The 22,500-nt window shown below is 42.6% G+C and overlaps 1 protein-coding gene across 1 annotated transcript in view; it reads right to left on the bottom strand.

The window, feature by feature from the left end:
* The window catches only part of LOC145657530 (ribonuclease inhibitor-like), a 23,223-nt gene that overhangs the window by 169 nt on the left and 554 nt on the right, over positions 1-22,500 (bottom strand). Inside the window, exons 2-4 of the mRNA XM_081712854.1 lie at positions 13,101-13,274; positions 530-576; positions 200-328 (exon numbers count right to left, since the gene is read on the bottom strand). Of these exons, the coding sequence (XP_081568980.1) occupies positions 200-328; positions 530-576; positions 13,101-13,274 (350 nt within the window). The remainder of the gene's footprint in view (positions 1-199; positions 329-529; positions 577-13,100; positions 13,275-22,500) is intronic.

The following is a 22,500-nucleotide window of genomic DNA, read 5'->3' as shown; positions in this document are numbered from 1 at the left end:
TTATTGTGCCAGACAGTGTAACTGTTATCAGAGCAGCTCAGACTCCAGGACTTTATATTACATCCAAACCTACAGTCATAACTGCCTCCTTTCCTCCTGATTCCTTTATATGTCACTGATATATCAGCCCCTCCCCCACTCCACTCAACCTCCCAGTAACAGCGTCCAGTCAGACTCTCTCTACACACAACCTGCTTACAGTAATCAAATCTCTCTGCATGATCAGGATACGACTGCTGCTGCTTCACACGCGTCACCTTTCTGTTCCCCTCAGACAGAAAGAGACGTGTGTGTGCTGTGTTTGGGTCCAGTGTGAGATCACACGCATCTGCACACAAGAAGACACATTAGAGGAGAGATCACAAATACTGTGTGTATGTGTGTGTGTATGTGTGTGTGTATGTGTGTATGTGTGTGTATGTGTGTGTATGTGTGTGTATGTGTGTGTGTGTGTGTGTGTGTGTGTGTGTGTGTGTGTGTGTGTGTGTGTGTGTGTGTGTGTGTGTGTGTGTGTGTGTTAACTTCTTACATTTTCTTAGTCCTGGTTTCATTCTGATCTCCCCTGCGTGCTCCACCCTAAAGAAACACACACACAGATATAATAGTTCTGTCGCTCTCTCTCACTCGCACAGATAATAGTTCTGTCTCTCTCTCTCATACAGATAATAGTTCTGTCTCTCTCTCTCTATTTCTCTCTCACACACAGATAATAGTTCTGTCTCTCTCTCTGTCTCACACATAGATAATAGTTCTGTCTCTCTCTCTCTCTCTGTCTCACACACAGATAATAGTTCTGTCTCTCTCTCTCTTTCTCTCTCTCTCTCCCGCTCTCACACACACAGATAATAGTTCTGTCTGTCTCTCTCTCTCTCTGTCTAACACACAGATAATAGTTCTATCTCTCTCTCACACACACACAGAAAATAGTTCTGTCTCTCTCTCTCTCTCACACAGTTATTAGTTCTCTCTCTCTCTCACACAGATAATAGTTCTGTCTGTCTCTCTCTCTGTCTCTCTCACACAGATAATAGTTCTGTCTCTCTCTCTATTTCTCTCTCACACACAGATAATAGTTCTCTCTCAATCACACAGATAATAGTTCTGTCTCTCTCTCTCTGTCTCACACAAATAGTTGTCTCTCTCTCTCACACACAGAGAAAATAGTTCTGTCTCTCTCTCTCTCTCTCACACACACACAGTTATTAGTTCTCTCTCTCTCTCTCTCTGTCTCACACAGATAATAGTTCTGTCTCTCTCTCTCTGTTTCTCTCTCTCTCTCACACAAACACACACAGATAATAGTTCTGTCTCTCTCTCTGTCACACAGTTATTAGTTCACTCTCTCTCTGTCTCACACAGATAATAGTTCTCTCTCTCTGTCTCTCACACACACAGATAATAGTTCTGTCTCTCTCTCTGTCTCTCTCAAACAGATAATAGTTCTGTCTCTCTCTCTTTCTCTCTCTCACACAAAGATAAAAGTTCTGTCTCTCTCTCTCTCTCTGTCTCACACAGATAATAGTTATCTCTCTCTCTCTCTCTCTCTCTCTCTCACACATAATAGTTGTCTCTCTCTCTCTTTCTCTCTTTCCCTCTCTCACACACACACAGATAATAGTTCTCTCTCTCTCTCTGTCTCTCTCTCTCTCTCACACATAGATAATAGTTCTCTCTCTCCCTCTCTCTCTCTCACACACTGATAATAGTTCTCTCTCTCACACAGATAATAGTTCTGTCTGTCTCTCTCTCTCTCTCTCTCACACACACAGATAAGTTCTCTCTCTCTCACACACAGATAATAGTTCTGTCTCTCTCTCTCTCTGTCTCACACACAGATAATAGTTCTGTCTCTCTCTGTCTCACACAAATAGTTGTCTCTCTCTCTCTCACACAGATAATAGTTCTGTCTCTCTCTCTGTTTCTCTCTCTCTCTCACACAGACACACACAGATAATAGTTCTGTCTCTCTCTCTCACACAGTTATTAGTTCTCTCTCTCTCTGTCTCACACACAGATAATAGTTCTGCCTCTCTCTCTCACACACACAGAAAATAGTTCTGTCTCTCTCTCACACACAGTTATTAGTTCTCTCTCTCACTCTCTCTCTCTGTCTCACACAGATAATAGTTCTCTCTCTCTGTCTCTCACACATACAGATAATAGTTCTGTCTGTCTCTCTCTCTCTCTCTCTCTCTCACACAGATAATAGTTCTGTCTGTCTCTCTCTCTCTCTGTCTCTCTCAAACAGATAATAATTCTGTCTCTCTCTCTCTCTGTCTCACAGATAATAGTTATGTCTCTCTCTCTCTCTCTCTGTCTCACACACAGATAATAGTTCTGTCTCTCTCTCTCTCTCTTTCTCTCTTTCCCTCTCTCACACACACACAGATAATAGTTCTCTCTCTCTCTGTCTCTCTCTCTCTCACACACAGATAATAGTTCTGTCTCTCTCTCACACACACAAAGATAATAGTTCTGTCTATCTTTCTCTCTCTCACACACAGATAATAGTTCTGGCTCTCTCTGTCTCTCACACACAGATAATATTTCTGTCTGTCTCTCTCTCTCTCTCTATCTCTCCGTCTCTCTCACACAGATAATAGTTCTGTCTCTCTCTCTGTCTCTCTCTCTCTCTCTCTCTCTCACACACAGATAATAGTTCTGTCTCTCTCTCTCTCACACAGATAATAGTTCTGTCTCTCTCTCTCTCTATTTCTCTCTCTCACACACAGATAATAGTTCTCTCTCTCACACAGATAATAGTTCTGTCTCTCTCTCTGTCTCACACATAGATAATAGTTCTCTCTCTCCCTCTCTCTCACACACACACAGATAATAGTTCTCTCTCTCTCTCTGTCTCTCTCTCTCTCACACAGATAATAGTTCTGTCTCTCTCTCTATTTCTCTCTCACACACAGATAATAGTTCTGTCTCTCTCTCTGTCTCACACATAGATAATAGTTCTCTCTCTCCCTCTCTCTCTCACACACTGATAATAGTTCTCTCTCTCACACAGATAATAGTTCTGTCTGTCTCTCTCTCTCTCTCTCTCTCACACACACAGATAAGTTCTCTCTCTCTCACACACAGATAATAGTTCTGTCTCTCTCTCTCTCTGTCTCACACACAGATAATAGTTCTGTCTCTCTCTCTCTGTCTCACACAAATAGTTGTCTCTCTCTCTCTCACACAGAGAAAATAGTTCTGTCTCTCTCTCTCTCTCTCTCTCACACACACAGTTATTAGTTCTCTCTCTCTCTGTCTCACACAGATAATAGTTCTGTCTCTCTCTCTGTTTCTCTCTCTCTCACACAAACACACACAGATAATAGTTCTGTCTCTCTCTCTCACACAGTTATTAGTTCTCTCTCTCTCTGTCTCACACACAGATAATAGTTCTGCCTCTCTCTCTCACACACACAGAAAATAGTTCTGTCTCTCTCTCTCTCACACACAGTTATTAGTTCTCTCTCTCACTCTCTCTCTCTGTCTCACACAGATAATAGTTCTCTCTCTCTGTCTCTCACACATACAGATAATAGTTCTGTCTGTCTCTCTCTCTCTCTCTCTCTCACACAGATAATAGTTCTGTCTGTCTCTCTCTCTCTCTGTCTCTCTCAAACAGATAATAATTCTGTCTCTCTCTCTCTATTTCTCTCTCACACAAAGATAAAAGTTCTGTCTCTCTCTCTCTGTCTCACAGATAATAGTTATGTCTCTCTCTCTCTCTCTCTGTCTCACACACAGATAATAGTTCTGTCTCTCTCTCTTTCTCTCTTTCCCTCTCTCACACACACACAGATAATAGTTCTCTCTCTCTCTCTGTCTCTCTCTCTCTCACACACAGATAATAGTTCTGTCTCTCTCTCACACACACAAAGATAATAGTTCTGTCTATCTTTCTCTCTCTCACACACAGATAATAGTTCTGGCTCTCTCTGTCTCTCACACACAGATAATATTTCTGTCTGTCTCTCTCTCTCTCTCTCTATCTCTCCGTCTCTCTCACACAGATAATAGTTCTGTCTCTCTCTCTGTCTCTCTCTCTCTCTCTCACACACAGATAATAGTTCTGTCTCTCTCTCTCTCTCTCACACAGATAATAGTTCTGTCTCTCTCTCTCTCTCTATTTCTCTCTCTCACACACAGATAATAGTTCTCTCTCTCACACAGATAATAGTTCTGTCTCTCTCTCTGTCTCACACATAGATAATAGTTCTCTCTCTCCCTCTCTCTCTCTCACACACTGATAATAATTCTGTCTCTCTTTCTCTCTCTCTCTCTCTCTCGCACAGACACAGATAATAGTTCTGTCTCTCTCTCACACAGATAACAGTTTTGTCTCTCTCTCTCTCCCTCTCTCACATACACACAGATAATAGTTCTGTCTCTCCCTCTCTCATACAAACACACAAAAAATAGTTCTGTCTCTCTATCTCTCACACACAGTTATTAGTTCTCTCTCTCTCTCTCTCTCTCTGTCTCACACAAATAATGGTTCTGTCTCCCTCTCTCTCTTTCTCTCTCTCTCACACACAGGTAATAGTTCTGTCTCTCTCTCTATTTCTCTCTTTCACACACAGATAATAGTTCTGTCTCTGTCTCACACACAGATAATAGTTCTGTCTCTGTCTCACACACAGATAATAGTTCTGTCTCTCTCTCTCTCACAGATAATAGTTCTGTCTCTCTCTCTCACAGATAATAGTTCTGTCTCTCTCTCTCTCTCTCTCTCACAGATAATAGTTCTGTCTCTCTCTCTCACAGATAATAGTTCTGTCTCTCTCTCTCTCACAGATAATAGTTCTGTCTCTCTCTCTCTCACAGATAATAGTTCTGTCTCTCTCTCTCTCTCACACAGATAATAGTTCTGTCTCTCTCTCACACACACACAGAAAATAGTTCTGTCTCTCTCTCTCACACACAGAAAATAGTTCTGTCTCTCTCTCTCTCACACACAGTTATTGGTTCTCTCTCTCACTCTCTCTCTCTGTCTCACACAGATAATAGTTCTCTCTCTCTGTCTCTCACACATACAGATAATAGTTCTGTCTGTCTCTCTCTCTCTCTCACAGATAATAGTTCTGTCTGTCTCTCTCTCTCTCTGTCTCAAACAGATAATTCTGTCTCTCTCTCTCTATTTCTCTCTCTCTCACAAAGATAAAAGTTCTGTCTCTCTCTCTCTCTGTCTCACAGATAATAGTTATGTCTCTCTCTCTCTCTCTGTCTCACACACAGATAATAGTTCTGTATCTCTCTCTCTCTTTCTCTCTTTCCCTCTCTCACACACACACAGATAATAGTTCTGTCTCTCTCTCACACACACAAAGATAATAGTTCTGTCTATCTTTCTCTCTCTCACACACAGATAATAGTTCTGGCTCTCTGTCTCTCACACACAGATAATATTTCTGTCTGTCTCTCTCTCTCTATCTCTCCATCTCTCTCACACAGATAATAGTTCTGTCTCTCTCTCTCTCGCACACAGATAATAGTTCTGTCTCTCTCTCTCTCTATTTCTCTCTCTCACACACAGATAATAGTTCTCTCTCTCTCACACACAGATAATAGTTCTGTCTCTCTCTCTGTCTCACACATAGATAATAGTTCTCTCTCTCCCTCTCTCTCTCTCTCACACACTGATAATAATTCTGTCTCTCTTTCTCTCTCTCTCTCTCTCTCGCACAGACACAGATAATAGTTCTGTCTCTCACACAGATAAGTTTTGTCTCTCTCTCTCTCCCTCTCTCACATACACACAGATAATAGTTCTGTCTCTCCCTCTCTCATACAAACACACAAAAAATAGTTCTGTCTCTCTATCTCTCACACACAGTTATTAGTTCTCTCTCTCTCTCTCTCTCTGTCTCACACAAATAATGGTTCTGTCTCTCTCTCTCTCACACAGATAATAGTTCTGTCTCTCTCTCACACAGATAATAGTTCTGTCTCTCTCTCACACACACACAAAAAATAGTTCTGTCTCTCTCTCTCACACAGTTATTAGTTCTCTCTCTCACTCTCTCTCTCTGTCTCACACAGATAATAGTTCTCTCTCTCTGTCTCTCACACATACAGATAATAGTTCTGTCTGTCTCTCTCTCTCTCTCTCACACACAGATAATAGTTCTGTCTGTCTCTCTCTCTCTCTGTCTCTCTCAAACAGATAATTCTCTCTCTCTCTCTCTATTTCTCTCTCTCACACAAAGATAAAAGTTCTGTCTCTCTCTCTCTGTCTCACAGATAATAGTTATGTCTCTCTCTCTCTCTCTGTCTCACACACAGATAATAGTTCTGTCTCTCTCTCTCTCTTTCTCTCTTTCCCTCTCTCACACACACACAGATAATAGTTCTCTCTCTCTCTGTCTCTCTCTCTCTCACACACAGATAATAGTTCTGTCTCTCTCTCACACACAAAGATAATAGTTCTGTCTACCTTTCTCTCTCTCACACACAGATAATAGTTCTGGCTCTCTCTGTCTCTCACACACAGATAATATTTCTGTCTGTCTCTCTCTCTCTCTATCTCTCCGTCTCTCTCACACAGATAATAGTTCTGTCTCTCTCTGTCTCTCTCTCTCTCTCTCACACACAGATAATAGTTCTGTCTGTCTCTCTCTTTCTCTCTCCATCTCTCACACAGATAATAGTTCTCTCTCTCTCTCTCTCGCACACAGATAATAGTTCTGTCTCTCTCTCTCTCACACAGATAATAGTTCTGTCTCTCTCTCTCTATTTCTCTCACACACAGATAATAGTTCTCTCTCTCTCACACACAGATAATAGTTCTGTCTCTCTCTCTGTCTCACACATAGATAATAGTTCTCTCTCTCCCTCTCTCTCTCTCACAGACTGATAATAATTCTGTCTCTCTTTCTCTCTCTCTCTCTCTCTCTCTCGCACAGACACAGATAATAGTTCTGTCTCTCTCTCACACAGATAACAGTTTTGTCTCTCTCTCTCTCTCCCTCTCTCACATACACACAGATAATAGTTCTGTCTCTCCCTCTCTCATACAAACACACAAAAAATAGTTCTGTCTCTCTATCTCACACACAGTTATTAGTTCTCTCTCTCTCTCTCTCTCTGTCTCACACAAATAATGGTTCTGTCTCCCTCTCTCTTTCTCTCTCTCTCACACACAGGTAATAGTTCTGTCTCTCTCTCTATTTCTCTCTTTCACACACAGATAATAGTTCTGTCTCTGTCTCACACACAGATACTAGTTCTGTCTCTCTCTCTCTCACAGATAATAGTTCTGTCTCTCTCTCTCACAGATAATAGTTCTGTCTCTCTCTCTCTCTCACAGATAATAGTTCTGTCTCTCTCTCTCTCACAGATAATAGTTCTGTCTCTCTCTCTCTCACAGATAATAGTTCTGTCTCTCTCTCTCTCACAGATAATAGTTCTGTCTCTCTCTCTCACACAGATAATAGTTCTGTCTCTCTCTCTCTCACACAGATAATAGTTCTGTCTCTCTCTCACACAGATAATAGTTCTGTCTCTCTCTCACACAGATAATAGTTCTCTCTCTCTCACACACAGATAATAGTTCTGTCTCTCTCTCTCTCACACAGATAATAGTTCTGTCTCTCTCTCACACAGATAATAGTTCTCTCTCTCTCACACAAATAATAGTTCTGTCTCTCTCTCTCTCTCTCACACACACAGATAATAGTTCTGGCTCTCCTTCTCTCTCTCTCTCTCTCTCTCTCTCTCTCTCTCTCTCTCTCTCTCTCTCTCTCTCTCTCTCAGTGCACTGAGGACACTGTCAGCACTGACATCCACACGTCTCTCACACATCTGGAGGACATGGACAGTTATGTTCCAGTGCTGTTCACTGATTACAGCTCAGCAGTCAACATAGTCACCCCAACCAAACTGACTGAAACACTCACCACTGGACTCACACCCTCCTTCTGTAAATGGGGCCTGAACTTTCTAACAGACAGAATCAGTCAGTCAGAACTGGCAATGTACATCCAGCACAAGGACTGAGAACACTGGGACCACCCAGGACTGTGTGGCCACCCAGTATAACACCAGCATCATCAAACTGGTTTGACTGATCACTGGATGAGACAGCATACAGGAGGGAGGTGACAGACCTGGTGACATGGTGTCATGACAACAATCTCTCCCTGAATGTAGACAAGACTAAGAAGATTGTTGACCCAAGGAGGAAGGAGAAGCAGCAGCACACACCACTACAGACAGGAGAGATGGATGTGAACTCCTTCACCTTCCTGGAGTTCACATCAGTGAGGACCTCAGCTGGACCTACAACACACACCCCACATCAGTGAGGACCTCACTTGGACCTACGACACACCCCACATCAGTGAGAACCTCACCTGGACCTACAACACACACACCCCATCAGTGAGGACCTCATCTGGACCTACAACACACACAACGCATCATTGAGGAGCTCACCTGGACCAACAAGACACACCACATCAGTGAGGACCTCACCTGGTCCTACAACACACCCCACACCAGTGAGGACCTCACCTGGACCTACGACACACCCCACACCAGTGAGGACCTCACCTGGACCTACGACACACACCACATCAGTGAGGACCTCACCTGGACCTACGACACACACCACATCAGTGAAGACCTCACCTGGACCCACAACACATACACCACATCAGTGAGAACCTCACCTGGACCTACAACACACACCCCACATCAGTGAGCACCTCACCTGGACCTACAACAAACACCACATCATAAAGAAATCCCAACAGTATCTGCTGTGTCTACTGCAAGATGGCGCCGGTGAGGTCGGCTGCCGTCATGACTGCTCCGTCCACACCTGGCACTTTTTTCGCTCTTTTCGCTCTTCCCGCTACCCCTGACTTCTCCGCAGCCCTTCTCTACACACCACGGCACGTATCTCGTACAGCAGAGACGCCATTATTTCTCTTAATCTACATAGCACTCACCTCAAGCCGTCTGTAATCACGGACCAAAGATGGCCGACGGAGATCCTGAGGGAAAACAGAAGACGCGGCGCGAGGAAAAGGCCGCGAGGAAAGCGAGCCGGCGTCAGGAACAGGCTGAGGGCTCGGGCACACCGAGCTCCCTTACCCAGCATCCTGCTAGCCAACGTCCAGTCTCTGGACAACAAGCTCGATGACCTCCGGGCCAGGATAAAGTTCCAGAGGGACATTCGGGATTGCAATCTCCTCTGCTTCACCGAGTCGTGGCTGAACCCAGCGGTACCAAACCACGCTATCCAGCCGGCCGAGTTCTTCTCGGTTCACCGCATGGACAGGACGGCAGATTCGGGGAAATCGAGAGGCGGCGGAGTGTGTGTGATGGTAAACAACAGCTGGTGCAACAATGCCAACGTTGTTACTCTCGCCTGCTCCTGCTCACCCAACCTGGAGCTGCTCGCCCTCAAACTTCGTCCTTTCTACCTTCCTCGGGAGTTCACTTCGGTCATCATCAACACCGTGTACATCCCACCTCAGGCTAACATGGACACTGCATTGTGGGAACTTCATGAGGCTCTCACACAGTTTCAGGCACAGCACCGGGACGCTGCACTTATTGTGGTTGGGGATTTCAACAGCGCTAACCTCAAGCGTGCAGTGCCCAACCTTTACCAGCACGTAACCTTCCCCACCAGGGGAAATAGGACACTAGATCACTGCTACACCCCATACAAGGACAGCTACAAGGCACTAGCTCATCCACCGTTTGGTAAGTCGGACCACGCCGCCATCTTCCTCCTACCAAAATATAAACAACGGCTGAAACGGGAAGCTCCGGTTCAGAGGGAGGTCGCGCGCTGGACAGACCAATCGGTGGCCGCTCTGGATGACGCGGACTGGGACATGTTCCGGCGCAGCACTGATGATGTCAGCGAGTTTACGGAGGCAGTAGTAGGATTTATTGGGAAACTGGTGGACGACACGATCCCAAGAATCACCATCAAGAAGTTTTCCAACCAGAAGCCCTGGGTGGACAGAACCATCCGCGAGGCTCTGAACTCTCGCACTGCTGCCTACAATGCGGGGATCATCAGCGGGAACATGGACGAGTACAAGTCCGCAGCATACGGAGTGCGCAGGGCGGTGAGGGAGGCGAAGCGGCACTACGGGAAGAAACTAGAGACACAGTTCCAGCAGAGTGGCTCTAGATCCCTGTGGCAGGGACTACGGATGATCACGGACTACAGGAGCCCACCCTCTGGGCTGATGAGTGCGGATGAGTCTCTGGCGAACGAGCTGAATACATTCTTTGCTCGCTTCGAGGCTACATCTAGCAGCGCTAGTGCTAACAGCGCCAATGCTAACGGCGCTAGTGCTAACAGCGCCAATGCTAACGGCGCTAGTGCTAACAGCGCCAATGCTAACGGCGCTAGTGCTAACAGCGCCAATGCTAACGGCGCTAGTGCTAACAGCGCCAATGCTAACGGCGCTAGTGCTAACAGCGCCAATGCTAACGGTGCTAGTGCAAATGGCACTATCGGCGCAGCCAATGGCACAAGCGCGGGGCCCACCATAGAACAGCGCCCTCTCATCATCACGGAGAGTGACGTGAGGAGAGTGTTTAAAAGGGTGAATACCAGGAAGGCGATGGGACTAGACGGTATCTGCGGGAGGGTCCTCAAAGCCTGCGCAGATCAGCTAGCCCCGGTATTCACCGACATCTTCAATCTCTCCCTGACGCTCGGTATTGTCCCGTCCAGCTTCAAGCGGTCCACCATCGTCCCCGTCCCGAAGAAACCTCGACCCTCCGACCTCAATGACTACCGCCCTGTCGCCCTCACATCAGTCGTGATGAAGTGCTTTGAAAAGCTAGTTAGAGACTTCATCACATCTTCACTGCCAGCCTCCACGGACCCACTGCAGTTTGCATACCGCCACAACCGCTCCACTGACGATGCGATTGCACATCTGCTCCACACTACACTGACTCACCTGGACGAAGGGAGGGGAAATTATGTTAAAATGCTATTTGTCCACTACAGTTCAGCGTTTAACACTATCATTCCCTCCCTACTCACTACTAAGTTGGGAGATCTAGGACTGCATACATCCCTGTGCGACTGGATCTCCAACTTCCTAACAGACAGACCACAATCAGTACGGGTGGGCAACTGCGCCTCATCCACCCTCACCCTCAGCACTGGAGCTCCTCAGGGTTGTGTCCTAAGCCCCCTGCTCTACTCACTGTACACCTACGACTGCACAGTCACTTCCAGCTCTAACACCATTGTCAAGTTTGCTGATGACACCGTTGTCGTGGGTCTGATCTCGGACAACGACGAGAGGGCCTACCTGGAGGAGATTAAACACCTGGAAAACTGGTGCCAGGAAAATAATCTCCTCCTAAACGTCAGTAAGACAAAGGAGCTGATCGTGGATTGCAGCAAGAAGCAGGAGCGGCACTACCAACCTGTGACGATCAGTGGAACCACGGTGGAGAGAGTAGATAGTTTCAGGTACCTTGGTGTTCACATCTCGCAGGACCTGTCCTGGTCCCGCCATACCAGCTCCCTGGCAAAGAAGGCTCGTCAGCGTCTTTACCACCTCAGACGCCTAAGGGACTTCAGACTGCCCTCCAAGGTACTGCGGAACTTCTACACCTGCACTATCGAGAGCATCCTCACGGGGAACATCACAGTCCGGTTTGGAAATAGCACCAAGCAGGACAGACAAGCACTCCAAAGGGTAGTGCGTTCAGCAGAGCGCATCACTCACTCGGAACTTCCTGACCTGCAGACCACCTACTACAAGCGGTGCCAAACCAAGGCCAGGAAAATTGTGAAGGACCCCACCCATCCCAACAATAGACTCTTCTCTCTGTTGAGGTCAGGGAGGCGCTTCCGCTCCCTGAAGGCCAAGACAGAGAGGCTGAAGAGGAGCTTCTTCCCACAGGCCATTCTGGCCCTGAATCAGGGAAACTGATAAACTGTGGGGACCACCACGTAACATGACTGTATATCTGTACATCTGTATATATAGATTTAGATTTATACTCAATTAACCTGTTACAACAACTGTAGATATGGTACTATACAATGGATCTGTACATTCTGTAGATTGTGTACATATATACTCAACCATATACATTGTACATTGTGTATATAATCATAATATACATATATTGTACATACATTGTTAATATATTTTTGTACATACATAGAATATATATTTATCTGTATATATATTTCTTTCTCTATGCACCCCTGGTTCTCTTCCTCAGTTTGGACAGAGCACTCTCCACCATTTCACTGCGTGTTGTACTGTGTATGACTATGTATGTGACAAATAAACCAAACTTGAACTTGAACTTGTGTCCTCTGCTTATGTACGATACACAGCATGACCTGCAGGTAAACACTCTCCTGACATCAGAACTCTGAAAATGTTCAGCTCTTGTTCACAGTTTTATTGACAACAGGAGGAAACATGAAACTGAATCACATGAAAGACAAATCAACAACAAGCCAGCCACAACAAGTACCGATATACACAAAACACAATGCAGCAAACTTCACAGAGAATAACATTATCCACCAAATAATGATCTGTGATTACAAATAACAATACAATAAACTACACACAACTACAATGTTTTCAAAAGGTATGAGATGTACGCAGACAACTGCATTAGCACGGCTATAATAACTACAATAACTATAATAACTACAATAACTAGAACTCTTGGAGTTGTATTCTCTCACTCTATGATCGCTACACACATGGACTGACTCGCTGCTACTGACACCCTGTGGTTCTTAAATGAATTTACAGCTAACCTCAAAAAATGGAACAGAGTTTATAAACTCCTGACAGAACAGCATCTGTACTTCCTGAGGAGGCTGAGGAAATGTAGCATGTCAACTAAAACTCAGCAGTTCCTACAGGAGAATGATGGAGAGTGAACTCACCAGCCACCACAGTATGATATGGGAACTGCACTACTCAGGAATGGAAGACTCAGTTTTCAGTATTTTGTCATTCTCACTCTTTCATAAACACACACAGACACCAACACACAAACACACACACACATATACACGTAAGCACACACAAACAAACCCACATACGCATGCACACACTAACGTTCCATACCTGAGAGTGTCCAGTCTGCAGTGGGGATCCTCCAGTCTAGCAAAGAGCAGCTTCACTCCTGACTCTCCTGGGTGGTTGTACGTCAGATCCAGTTCTTTGAGGTAGGAGGGGTTTGACCTCAGAGCTGAAGCCAGAGAAGAACAGCCTTCCTCTGTGACCAAACAACCAGACAGTCTGCAGAAAGGAAGAAAACAGGTAGAGAGAGACAGAGAGTGAGACGCACTTCCAGAGCAGCCTGCATGGGGCAGCTAGAGAGGCTGGTAACTGTAGTGGCAGGTTCCTCCACTCTCATCTCTCTCTGGCATCCTCCATGGCAGATGGTTTTGTTGACTCTTCTCCAGATCACTGCTGTCTGTGTTTATTTTAGCTCTTATTTTTATTCAGCCCTTCAGAACTCTAGTGACTATTAACCTACATCAGAAGAACCCTGAAGCTGGACTTACACTGTGTGATTTCAGTGGTCTTATAAGACTGTTACATGTCAGACTGTATGAGATGATGCCAGTAAAATCTTGGCAGAATTCTACATCTGGCTGTGATAACAGGAGTAAAAACACTGTCACATTTCTGGACCTGTGACTCAGAGATAAAGTCTAAGAATCCTAAGTGATGCATACTTTTTGGAAGTTGCAAAGCTGATGCCAGATTTTCACAAGTGTTTTCCTCAAAATTACAGCTAGCTAGACTGCAAGTAGATACAACAGACATTACAATATATCCTACAGTAGATACAACAGATATCACAATATACCCTACAGTAGATAGAACAGACATTACAATATACCCTACAGTAGATACAACAGACAATACAATATAGTCTACAGTAGATACAACAGATATCACAACATACTCCATAGTATATAGTATAGTGGAATTATTTTGTCATTATGGGAATATCACTGAGAAATAGATATCCAAAATCAGCATATTGTAAATGAGTACATGAATTCCCCTAATGGTAGTATGACTTTAATATGGGATTATTAAACTTCCGCGTGCTGTCCGGACAGCAGTCCCTCGCAGTCTTCAAACACAGACTGAAGATCCATCTGTTTGTGGAATATTTAAATGACCACTGATCCTGCTCCTATGTTGACTAACTGGAACTCTAGTACTTCTTGTAGGGTGTTTATTACTCTGATGTTGACTGCTCCTATGTTGACTAACTCTAGTACTTATTGTTTATTACTGATGTTGACTGCTCCTATGTTGACTAACTCTAGTACTTATTGTTTACTACTCTGACTGCTCCTATGTTGAATAACTCTAGTACTTATTGTTTACTACTCTGACTGCTCCTATGTTGACTAACTCTAGTACTTGTTTATTACTGATGTTGACTGCTCCTGTGTTGACTAACTCTAGTACTTATTGTTTATTGCACTGATTCTCTGTTATAGAGCTTAAATGTATTTTGTACTTCTAGACATTAGCATTGATCCCTGTATTTCAACAGTATTCTAGTTCATTGGTATCTTGCACTCTAACCTACTTTACTGGCTAGGATCTGTTCTATGAGGAAATGACAAAACACTTTTCTAAGTCGTTCTGTATAAGAGCATCTGCCAAATGCTGTAAAAGTAAACATAAATGTACTCTTATGTGGTCATGGAACTGTCTTGGCTTTATGGGACATTTCTGAGAAATAGATATCCAAAATCAACCTGAATGAAATGAGTACATGAATTCACCCAAAGCTATTATTATTTTAATAGGAGTTTATGAAAAATAGTAGAGTGAAATCTGTCCAAACTTACTCTGCAAATTCAGTCTATACAAAATGAGTGTATTATTTCACCTAAAGGTAGTTTGACTTTAATATGGATTCATGAAGACATTATACAGTGAGTGTCCAAACTTACTCTGCTAATAGTCAAGGGCTTCTACTCACATGTGGTAGTGGAACTGCTTTTGCATTTTGTTAAAATTCAGAAAAATATGTAAAACTTCAATATAGATTTATTAATGATCTGGTGATGGCCAAGGGCCACCATTCAATTGGCAGTGGAATATTTCAGCCCTGGAGTTCTCCTGCCCTGCACATTTGCCACATTTCACTAGTGATGACCCCTGTTTCAGCTGGCAGTCAAGATCTATAATAACCTTCTGAGAAACATTATGTAGAAAAAGCATTTTCCACAATGCTTATTAAGCTGTGTAAATATATTACCAATTGTGTTTAATCTAATTATGCAATTAAACTAGTTCAATCAAGTAAACTGTATTTTGTACTTTTAAATGTTGTAAACGTGCATGTCCATTAAAGCTCTTAAAAATACGCGTCTGTTTCTTTGCTTAGGAAGTTGGATTGCGGTGAGCAGCGAAATACCGTAAAATCACGCATATAGGCGCATAATTTAAACCGCGGATGACTTGACCGTGAATCGCGGATAGCGTGATCGCGGTTGTAACCTGCTGACCACCTGTAACCTAGTAACCACCTGTAACCTAGTAACCACCTGTAACCTAGCTACAAGCTTTAAATGTGTTTAAACTGATGTAGGGGACATGACAGATTAATACACAGCTGTACTTCATGAACACCAGATGTTATAAGTCACACCCTCACGCTCCTCCCTCCTGCTCTCAACTACGTGAAGATCCAACCGCATTTCTCCAAAAGACTTTAACTTGATTGTTGCAATGGCAAGAAGTCCAATCTTGCTTATTGACGGTTTGGTCAAATTGTTGAGACTGTTAGCTGGTTAGATATCTGTGCTGAACAGTAAACAAGTAAACAAATCAACATAGCTAGACTTTCTTTGCTAATATTAGCTAGTTAGCTGTTAGCCATGAATGACGATCAGAGATTCAGTGAAAAACTCATACAAGCTTTGTCTGTCTGTCTTAGTCCATCTACTTTTACTTTTTGGCTGTCCCTTTCTGGAATTTTCCTTTTCTCTTGGAAATCACCATAGCAGCAAATATCCTCCAATTCCAGTTTGAGATTTTCTGTCATTTTCATGATCCACTACAGTTCCCTTCACCTCAGTAAAACAGCTCCTCTGATGCTATTGGCCACTGTAATGACGTCATTCAATATTCTGCTGCCCCGGCCGTCCTACCACATATGTGTTTGGATAAAATTACTGTCACTCAAATTGAGAAACTTGTCACTCATATTCCTGTTACTGCTGGATACAAGTGCTTCTTGGATATTCATGTTATTACTGCCTTTATTTTTTTTTCAAATGGTACAATTTAAAAAATTTGTGGAGTGTTTTTATAGTACCTTTTGACATTTTTTCATACGTCAACATAGACTTCCTAAAAACACAAGGGCAACAATCACAAGGTTATTACTGTATCTCTAGACCAAACTGTTTTCTGCTGTTTCGTGTGCTCCCAGTTTTACTTGAGAAAAATATTAGGAACATTATCTTCACTACATATAATGGTGTTATACTGTTTCTGACCATTCTGGTGCCCTACACACACCCAAACACACCCTGCTGCTACCACACAGTGTTGTAGTTACAGTGAAACTACAAACACTCCATAACTGCAGCCTGATAAGATTTAATTGATAGACTGAACACAGGCATGCTAATAGAACACAGATTTGTACCTTCAGTTTCCAGAGTTGGCTCTGTCCTAGAACAACTCCCCCAGGTCATTTGAGCCAGTGTTGTATAGTGTAGTCTATTGTGTGGCTGTGTGTATCAACATAAAATATTGTGGGTGTAGAAGATTACTGTACATTCACTGAGTGGATTTGAACTTGTTACATCTACTACTGTATTTTCTTTTCCCTCTTCTGGTTTATGTTTAATGAAGACAGGTTTGGGGTGGAGCATGTGTTGGGTTTGGTTTTTATTTGGCATGTTTGTAGATCTCTATTTCTTTTTTGTAATAATGGTTTGTGCTCAGAATAAAGTGTCTGTTGTGGTCTCTCCCCCTACACTGGCACATAACAGAGATGTATAAAGGTTGGTATCTCTCTCTAATCATCTGCAGCTGAAATAACCAGCAACTGAAGATGGCTGCCTCCAACACTCCTTTACCATTTATCAAACACTGTAAGATAATACTGATGATTTTCTTCATAATTTGTGAACCCTAAAGACGGCCATGTTACTATATTGTGTGGGATGTAGCTTGGACACATATTAAAACTGTAGCATAACCATTGTATTAGAGTGTTGCTATGAACAATGCATTAAATAAGAGTTTTATACATTTTTTCCTTTTTTTTTTTTTTTTTTTTAACAGAGCAGTGCCTTGACACTCCCACTATTTGTATTTTATATATTTTCCCTGCAAAACACCTTCACTATTGTTTCTGAACTTCTGAGCCCTCCAGACATCTTGTGGTTTTAAGTATTTTCTGTGGTCAGTGTTTGTTCTCCTGTATGGAGGAAGCAGAAAGACAAGGAGCACAACAAGGAGTCCAGTGAGGAGCACATTCTGTCAGTGGTGGTCCAGTGAGGAACACATTCCATCAGTGGGGGCCACACACAGATAATAGTTCTGCCTCTTTAACACAAACAAATAGATCTGTCTGTCTCTCTCTCTCTATTTCACACACACACAAACTCACAGATAATAGTTCTGTCTCACACTTACAAATAATAGATCTGTCTCTCTCTCTGTCTCTCTCTCAATTTCTCTCTCATATATATATACACACACACACAGATAATAGTTGTGTTTCTCTCTCTCTCTCTCTCTCTCTCTCTCTCACACACACACAAACACACACACACACACAAATAATAGTTCTGTCTCTCCCTCACACACACATGTTTCAATTGAGGTGAAGCATTATAAACAGTAAATTAAATATACTTGTGTCAATCTGTGTAATAAATAAGATTTCAAACAGTAGTCATATTGGTCCTGAACTAAACAGTGTGAGATCTGGTTTACTGTGTATATACAGTAGTCATATTGGCCCTGAACTAAACAGTGTGAGGTCTGGTTTACTGTGTATATACAGTAGTCATATTGGCCCTGAACTAAACAGTGTGAGGTCTGGTTTACTGTGTATAAACAGTAGTTATATTGGCCCTGAACTAAACAGTGCGAGGTCTGGTTTACTGTGTATAAACAGTAGTTATATTGGCCCTGAACTAAACAGTGCGAGGTCTGGTTTACTGTGTATAAACAGTAGTTATATTGGCCCTGAACTAAACAGTGCGAGGTCTGGTTTACTGTGTATAAACAGTAGTTATATTGACCCTGAACTAAACAGTGTGAGGTCTGGTTTACTGTGTATAAACAGTAGTCATATTGGTCCTGAACTAAACAGTGCGAGGTCTGGTTTAATTCTACGTGTGGTTATATTTCTACGTGTGGTTATAATTCTCAGTGTATCTGAATTATGTATTATCAAATGATGAATTATGTGTACAGAAACGTCTGACCTAAAGTTCTGATGTAATACAAAACACCACACATGCTAAGCACCACACACACACACACACACTCACACACATTTCACTCCTTCTCTCCTCCTAATCTCCTGATTACTGTGTCTTGTGTGTCTTTCTTTCTCTCTTGTAATTAAGTCCACAGGTTCAATCGTCCAGTGCTGAACATTGTTCCTCACTACTGTGTTCAGATGTCCTGAGTTTAATTTCAGCTGTCTGCTCAGTTTCTCTCTCTGCTGACTCGACGTCTTCTACCATCACTGTTCTATTTTAGTTTGATGTTTCTGGCTTGATGAAAAAATTAGCAGCCAACATTTACTCCTAAGTCAAGCTAATATGACGTTAGCGTGAGGTATCTAGGTGTAGTAACCAACAATATATTGTAACTTGGCAAGCTTAAGGTTACTAATATTAGCCAGGTACATGTTTCATAAAAACACCTGTGGAGAGAGATCACAGGTTTATCTTAAGGAATAACTAATAAACCTTTCAGGTCTATTGAATGAATATTAACTTGTTGCGTTCTTTCCTCCAGCACGGCTGTCAGTTCAGTTCATCTCAACATGTGTTGAACACACGGTGTAAATCATAATGAGAACAGGGTCTCCCTTCCAAAAACACAAGGGAATCAAGTGATTGTAAAAGAGTCCTGTAATGTGTCCAGAACCTCAATGGTTCAGCTTTAAATGTTTTAATTAAGATTTTAAGGGTTGTATTTGCAGAGAGACTGATGTTTACAGTGTTTCCATACATAAACTAGATAAAATCACTCAGTGAAAATCTTACATTAGAACACTTCATTTTACCACACTGTTGTTGGGAGTTTCTAAATATATTCATCCTGTAAGACATTTTGCAAAATGTCTGCGCTCAGGTGACCAAAATTGCAGCTTGTGGACAAAATGCCAAAGCGCCTAGTTGAAGCAGCATTGTGATAAATACACCTGTACATGTGGACAAGGACTCATCTGCGTCTCCTCTTTACAATGTTATATTTCTCCTCTAGACTTGAATATCTGCCCATGCATCACAAATGTAACTCTTTGTCTCCACAGTGTGGTCATTTAATGAAATGCAGTGAGGTTTCAACAGAAAACTCTATTTATAAATATTTAAAGAAGACAACTTTATAATAAAATATAAAAGTGTAAATTTCCTTGCATTGCCTTGCCTGACAATGTTTGTTTAATACTGTACTATAAGGGAGTTGACACTGACCTTTTTAAAATGGATCTTTATTTACATTCAAAAATAGTCACAGAAACTCACCCAAGAATCTCCAGTTTACAGTGTGAACTCTTCAGTCCAGCACAGAGCTGCTCCACTCCTGAATTCTGCAGGTCATTATTATTCATCTCCAGCTCTCTCAGTGAAGAGTTTTCTGTTTGTAGAACTGATGTGAGGGATTTGCAAGACTCTTCAGTGAGACCACAGCCAGATAGTCTGTAAAAGAGTAAATACAGTAAATAATGTAGTTCAGTCAGAGGATGATGAATTAAAAGATCTGAACTGCTAATAAAAATGTAAAGAAGAGCTTGAAAGGTCTGGAACACACTGATACATTTTCAGACTTTTAATTTCACAAACACAGCAACATTTCAACACTACCGTGTCTTCATCAAAGACAAAATGGACAAAGACATGACAAATAACATTCATTAGCAACCTAAGACAGGTGACCAAATAATGGATGGTTGGTTCATAGGGCAGTGAATGGCAGTTACCATAATCAGAGTCCAAATATCAAAATATCCCACCCCTAACACCATAACAGGAAACAGAACAACATAGATCTCATTCAATGTTTCACAAATACAAATACACTAATATACAAACAGAAAATATTGTTGAAAGACATGCAGAGTAGTGATTATGGAGGAATAAACACTGCAGTAGTGATTATGGAGGAATAAACACTGCAGTAGTGATTATGGAGGAATAAACACCGCAGTAGTGATTATGGCGGAATAAACACTGCAGTAGTGATTATGGAGGAATGAACACTGCAGTATTGATTGGACAGAATGCAGACAGCATAATCTTTTACTAGTGTTTACATTCCTGTGTGCTCACACTATGAGTCACTGAACATGAAACACTCTCCTCTGCCTTTGCTTTTCCCAGTGAGGTCCTGAGTTCTGTCTTTGTGGTGCACCGAGAATCCCGGAGGCTCAATAGTTGAGTCAGGGACCCCATCAGTCAGTCAGGTGTGTGTGAGGCAGACCCCATCAGTCAGTCAGGTGTGTGTGTGACTCAGACCCAATCAGTCAGTTAAGTGTGTGTGAGGCAACTATCTCATGTCTGCTGTTGACATGAAATGTGTCCCTGGAGTTTGTCCTTCATGGACTGTATGTGTACAGTAAAATACTGGGGAGAAGAGGACCGTTCACATGTTGTTTCAGTTGGATCAGAACTTCAACTCACAATATCGCTACTTCACACAACTAATTTATTCAGAAAAATCAACCATTTATATTAACACAAAAAAACCCAAATAAACAAGTCAGCAGCCCTTTTTGGGGCTACAGTGAGAGTGGACACAGCTGACATTACGTCAGACCTGTGGGGCTACAGTGAGAGTGGACACAGCTGACACTACAGCAGACCTGTGAGGCTACAGTGAGAGTGGACACAGCTGACACTACAGCAGACCCGTGGGGCTACAGTGAGAGTGGACACAGCCGATACTACAGCAGACCTGTGGGGCTACAGTGAGAGTGGACACAGCTGACACTACAGCAGACCTGTGGGGCTACAGTGAGAGTGGACACAGCTGACACTACAGCAGACCTGTGGGGCTACAGGCTACAGTGAGAGAGGACACAGCTGGCTCCTCTGTCTCTGTCTGCTTTGTTCACTCTCTTCCATGTCCTCCTCCTGGACACTTTCACCATCAAGTTCTTCTGTCTTTTCTCTCTCCTGCTGTCTTCTTACTAAAGAAGGTTGCCATGGCAATAGCATTACTTTTTCTCTTCATCCTGGTTGTTTTCTGTCTCTCTATACTAACTGTAAACGAACAAGCAGGAGTATTTTATTTTCTAGCAATTTCCTTAGATTTAAGGAAGCTAACATTAGCCTCATTAGCTTTATTACAGTACATCAGGCACCCAGTGAGACACACACACACTCTCTCTCTCTCTCTCTCTCACACACACACACACACACACACACACACACACACACACACACACACACTTCACTCCTTCTCTCCTCCTAATCTCCTGATTACTTATTTCCTGTGTCTTGTGTGTCTTTCTTTCTCTCTTGTAATTAAGTCCACAGGTTCTCTCATCCAGTGCTGAACATTGTTCCTCACTACTGTGTTCAGATGTCCTGAGTTTACTCTCAGCTGTCTGCTCAGTTTCTCTCTCTGCCGACTCAACGTCTTCTACCATCACTGTTCTATTTTAGTTTGATGTCTCTGGCTTGATGAGAAAATTAGCAGCCAACATTTACTCCTAAGTCAAGCTAATATGACGTTAGCGTGAGGTATCTAGGTGTAGTAACCAACAATATATTGTAACTTGGCAAGCTTAAGGTTACTAATGTTAGCCAGCTACATGTTTCATAAAAACACTCGTGGAGAGAGATCACAGGTTTATCTTAAGGAATAACCAATAAACCTTTCAGGTCTATTGAATGAATATTAACTTGTTGAGTTCTTTCCTCCAGCACGGCTGTCAGTTCAGTTCATCTCAACATGTGTTGAACACACGGTGTAAATCATAATGAGAACAGGGTCTCCCACCCAAAAACACAAGGGAATTGTGTGATTGTAAAAGAGTCCTGCAATGTGTCCAGAACCTCAATGGTTCAGCTTTAAATGTTTTAATTAAGATTTTAAGGGTTGTATTTGCAGAGAGACTGATGTTTACAGTGTTTCCATACATAAACTAGATAAAATCACTCAGTGAAAATCTTACATTAGAACACTTCATTTTACCACACTGTTGTTGGGAGTTTCTAAATATATTCATCCTGTAAGACATTTTGCAAAATGTCTGCGCTCAGGTGACCAAAATTGCAGC

Source organism: Electrophorus electricus, chromosome 1, assembly GCF_041902795.1.
Source record: "Electrophorus electricus isolate QZ-2024a chromosome 1, ASM4190279v1, whole genome shotgun sequence".
Lineage (NCBI taxonomy): Eukaryota > Metazoa > Chordata > Actinopteri > Gymnotiformes > Gymnotidae > Electrophorus > Electrophorus electricus.
The sequence above is the reverse complement of the archived record's forward strand: the minus strand, read 5'-3'. Positions and strand labels throughout refer to the sequence as shown.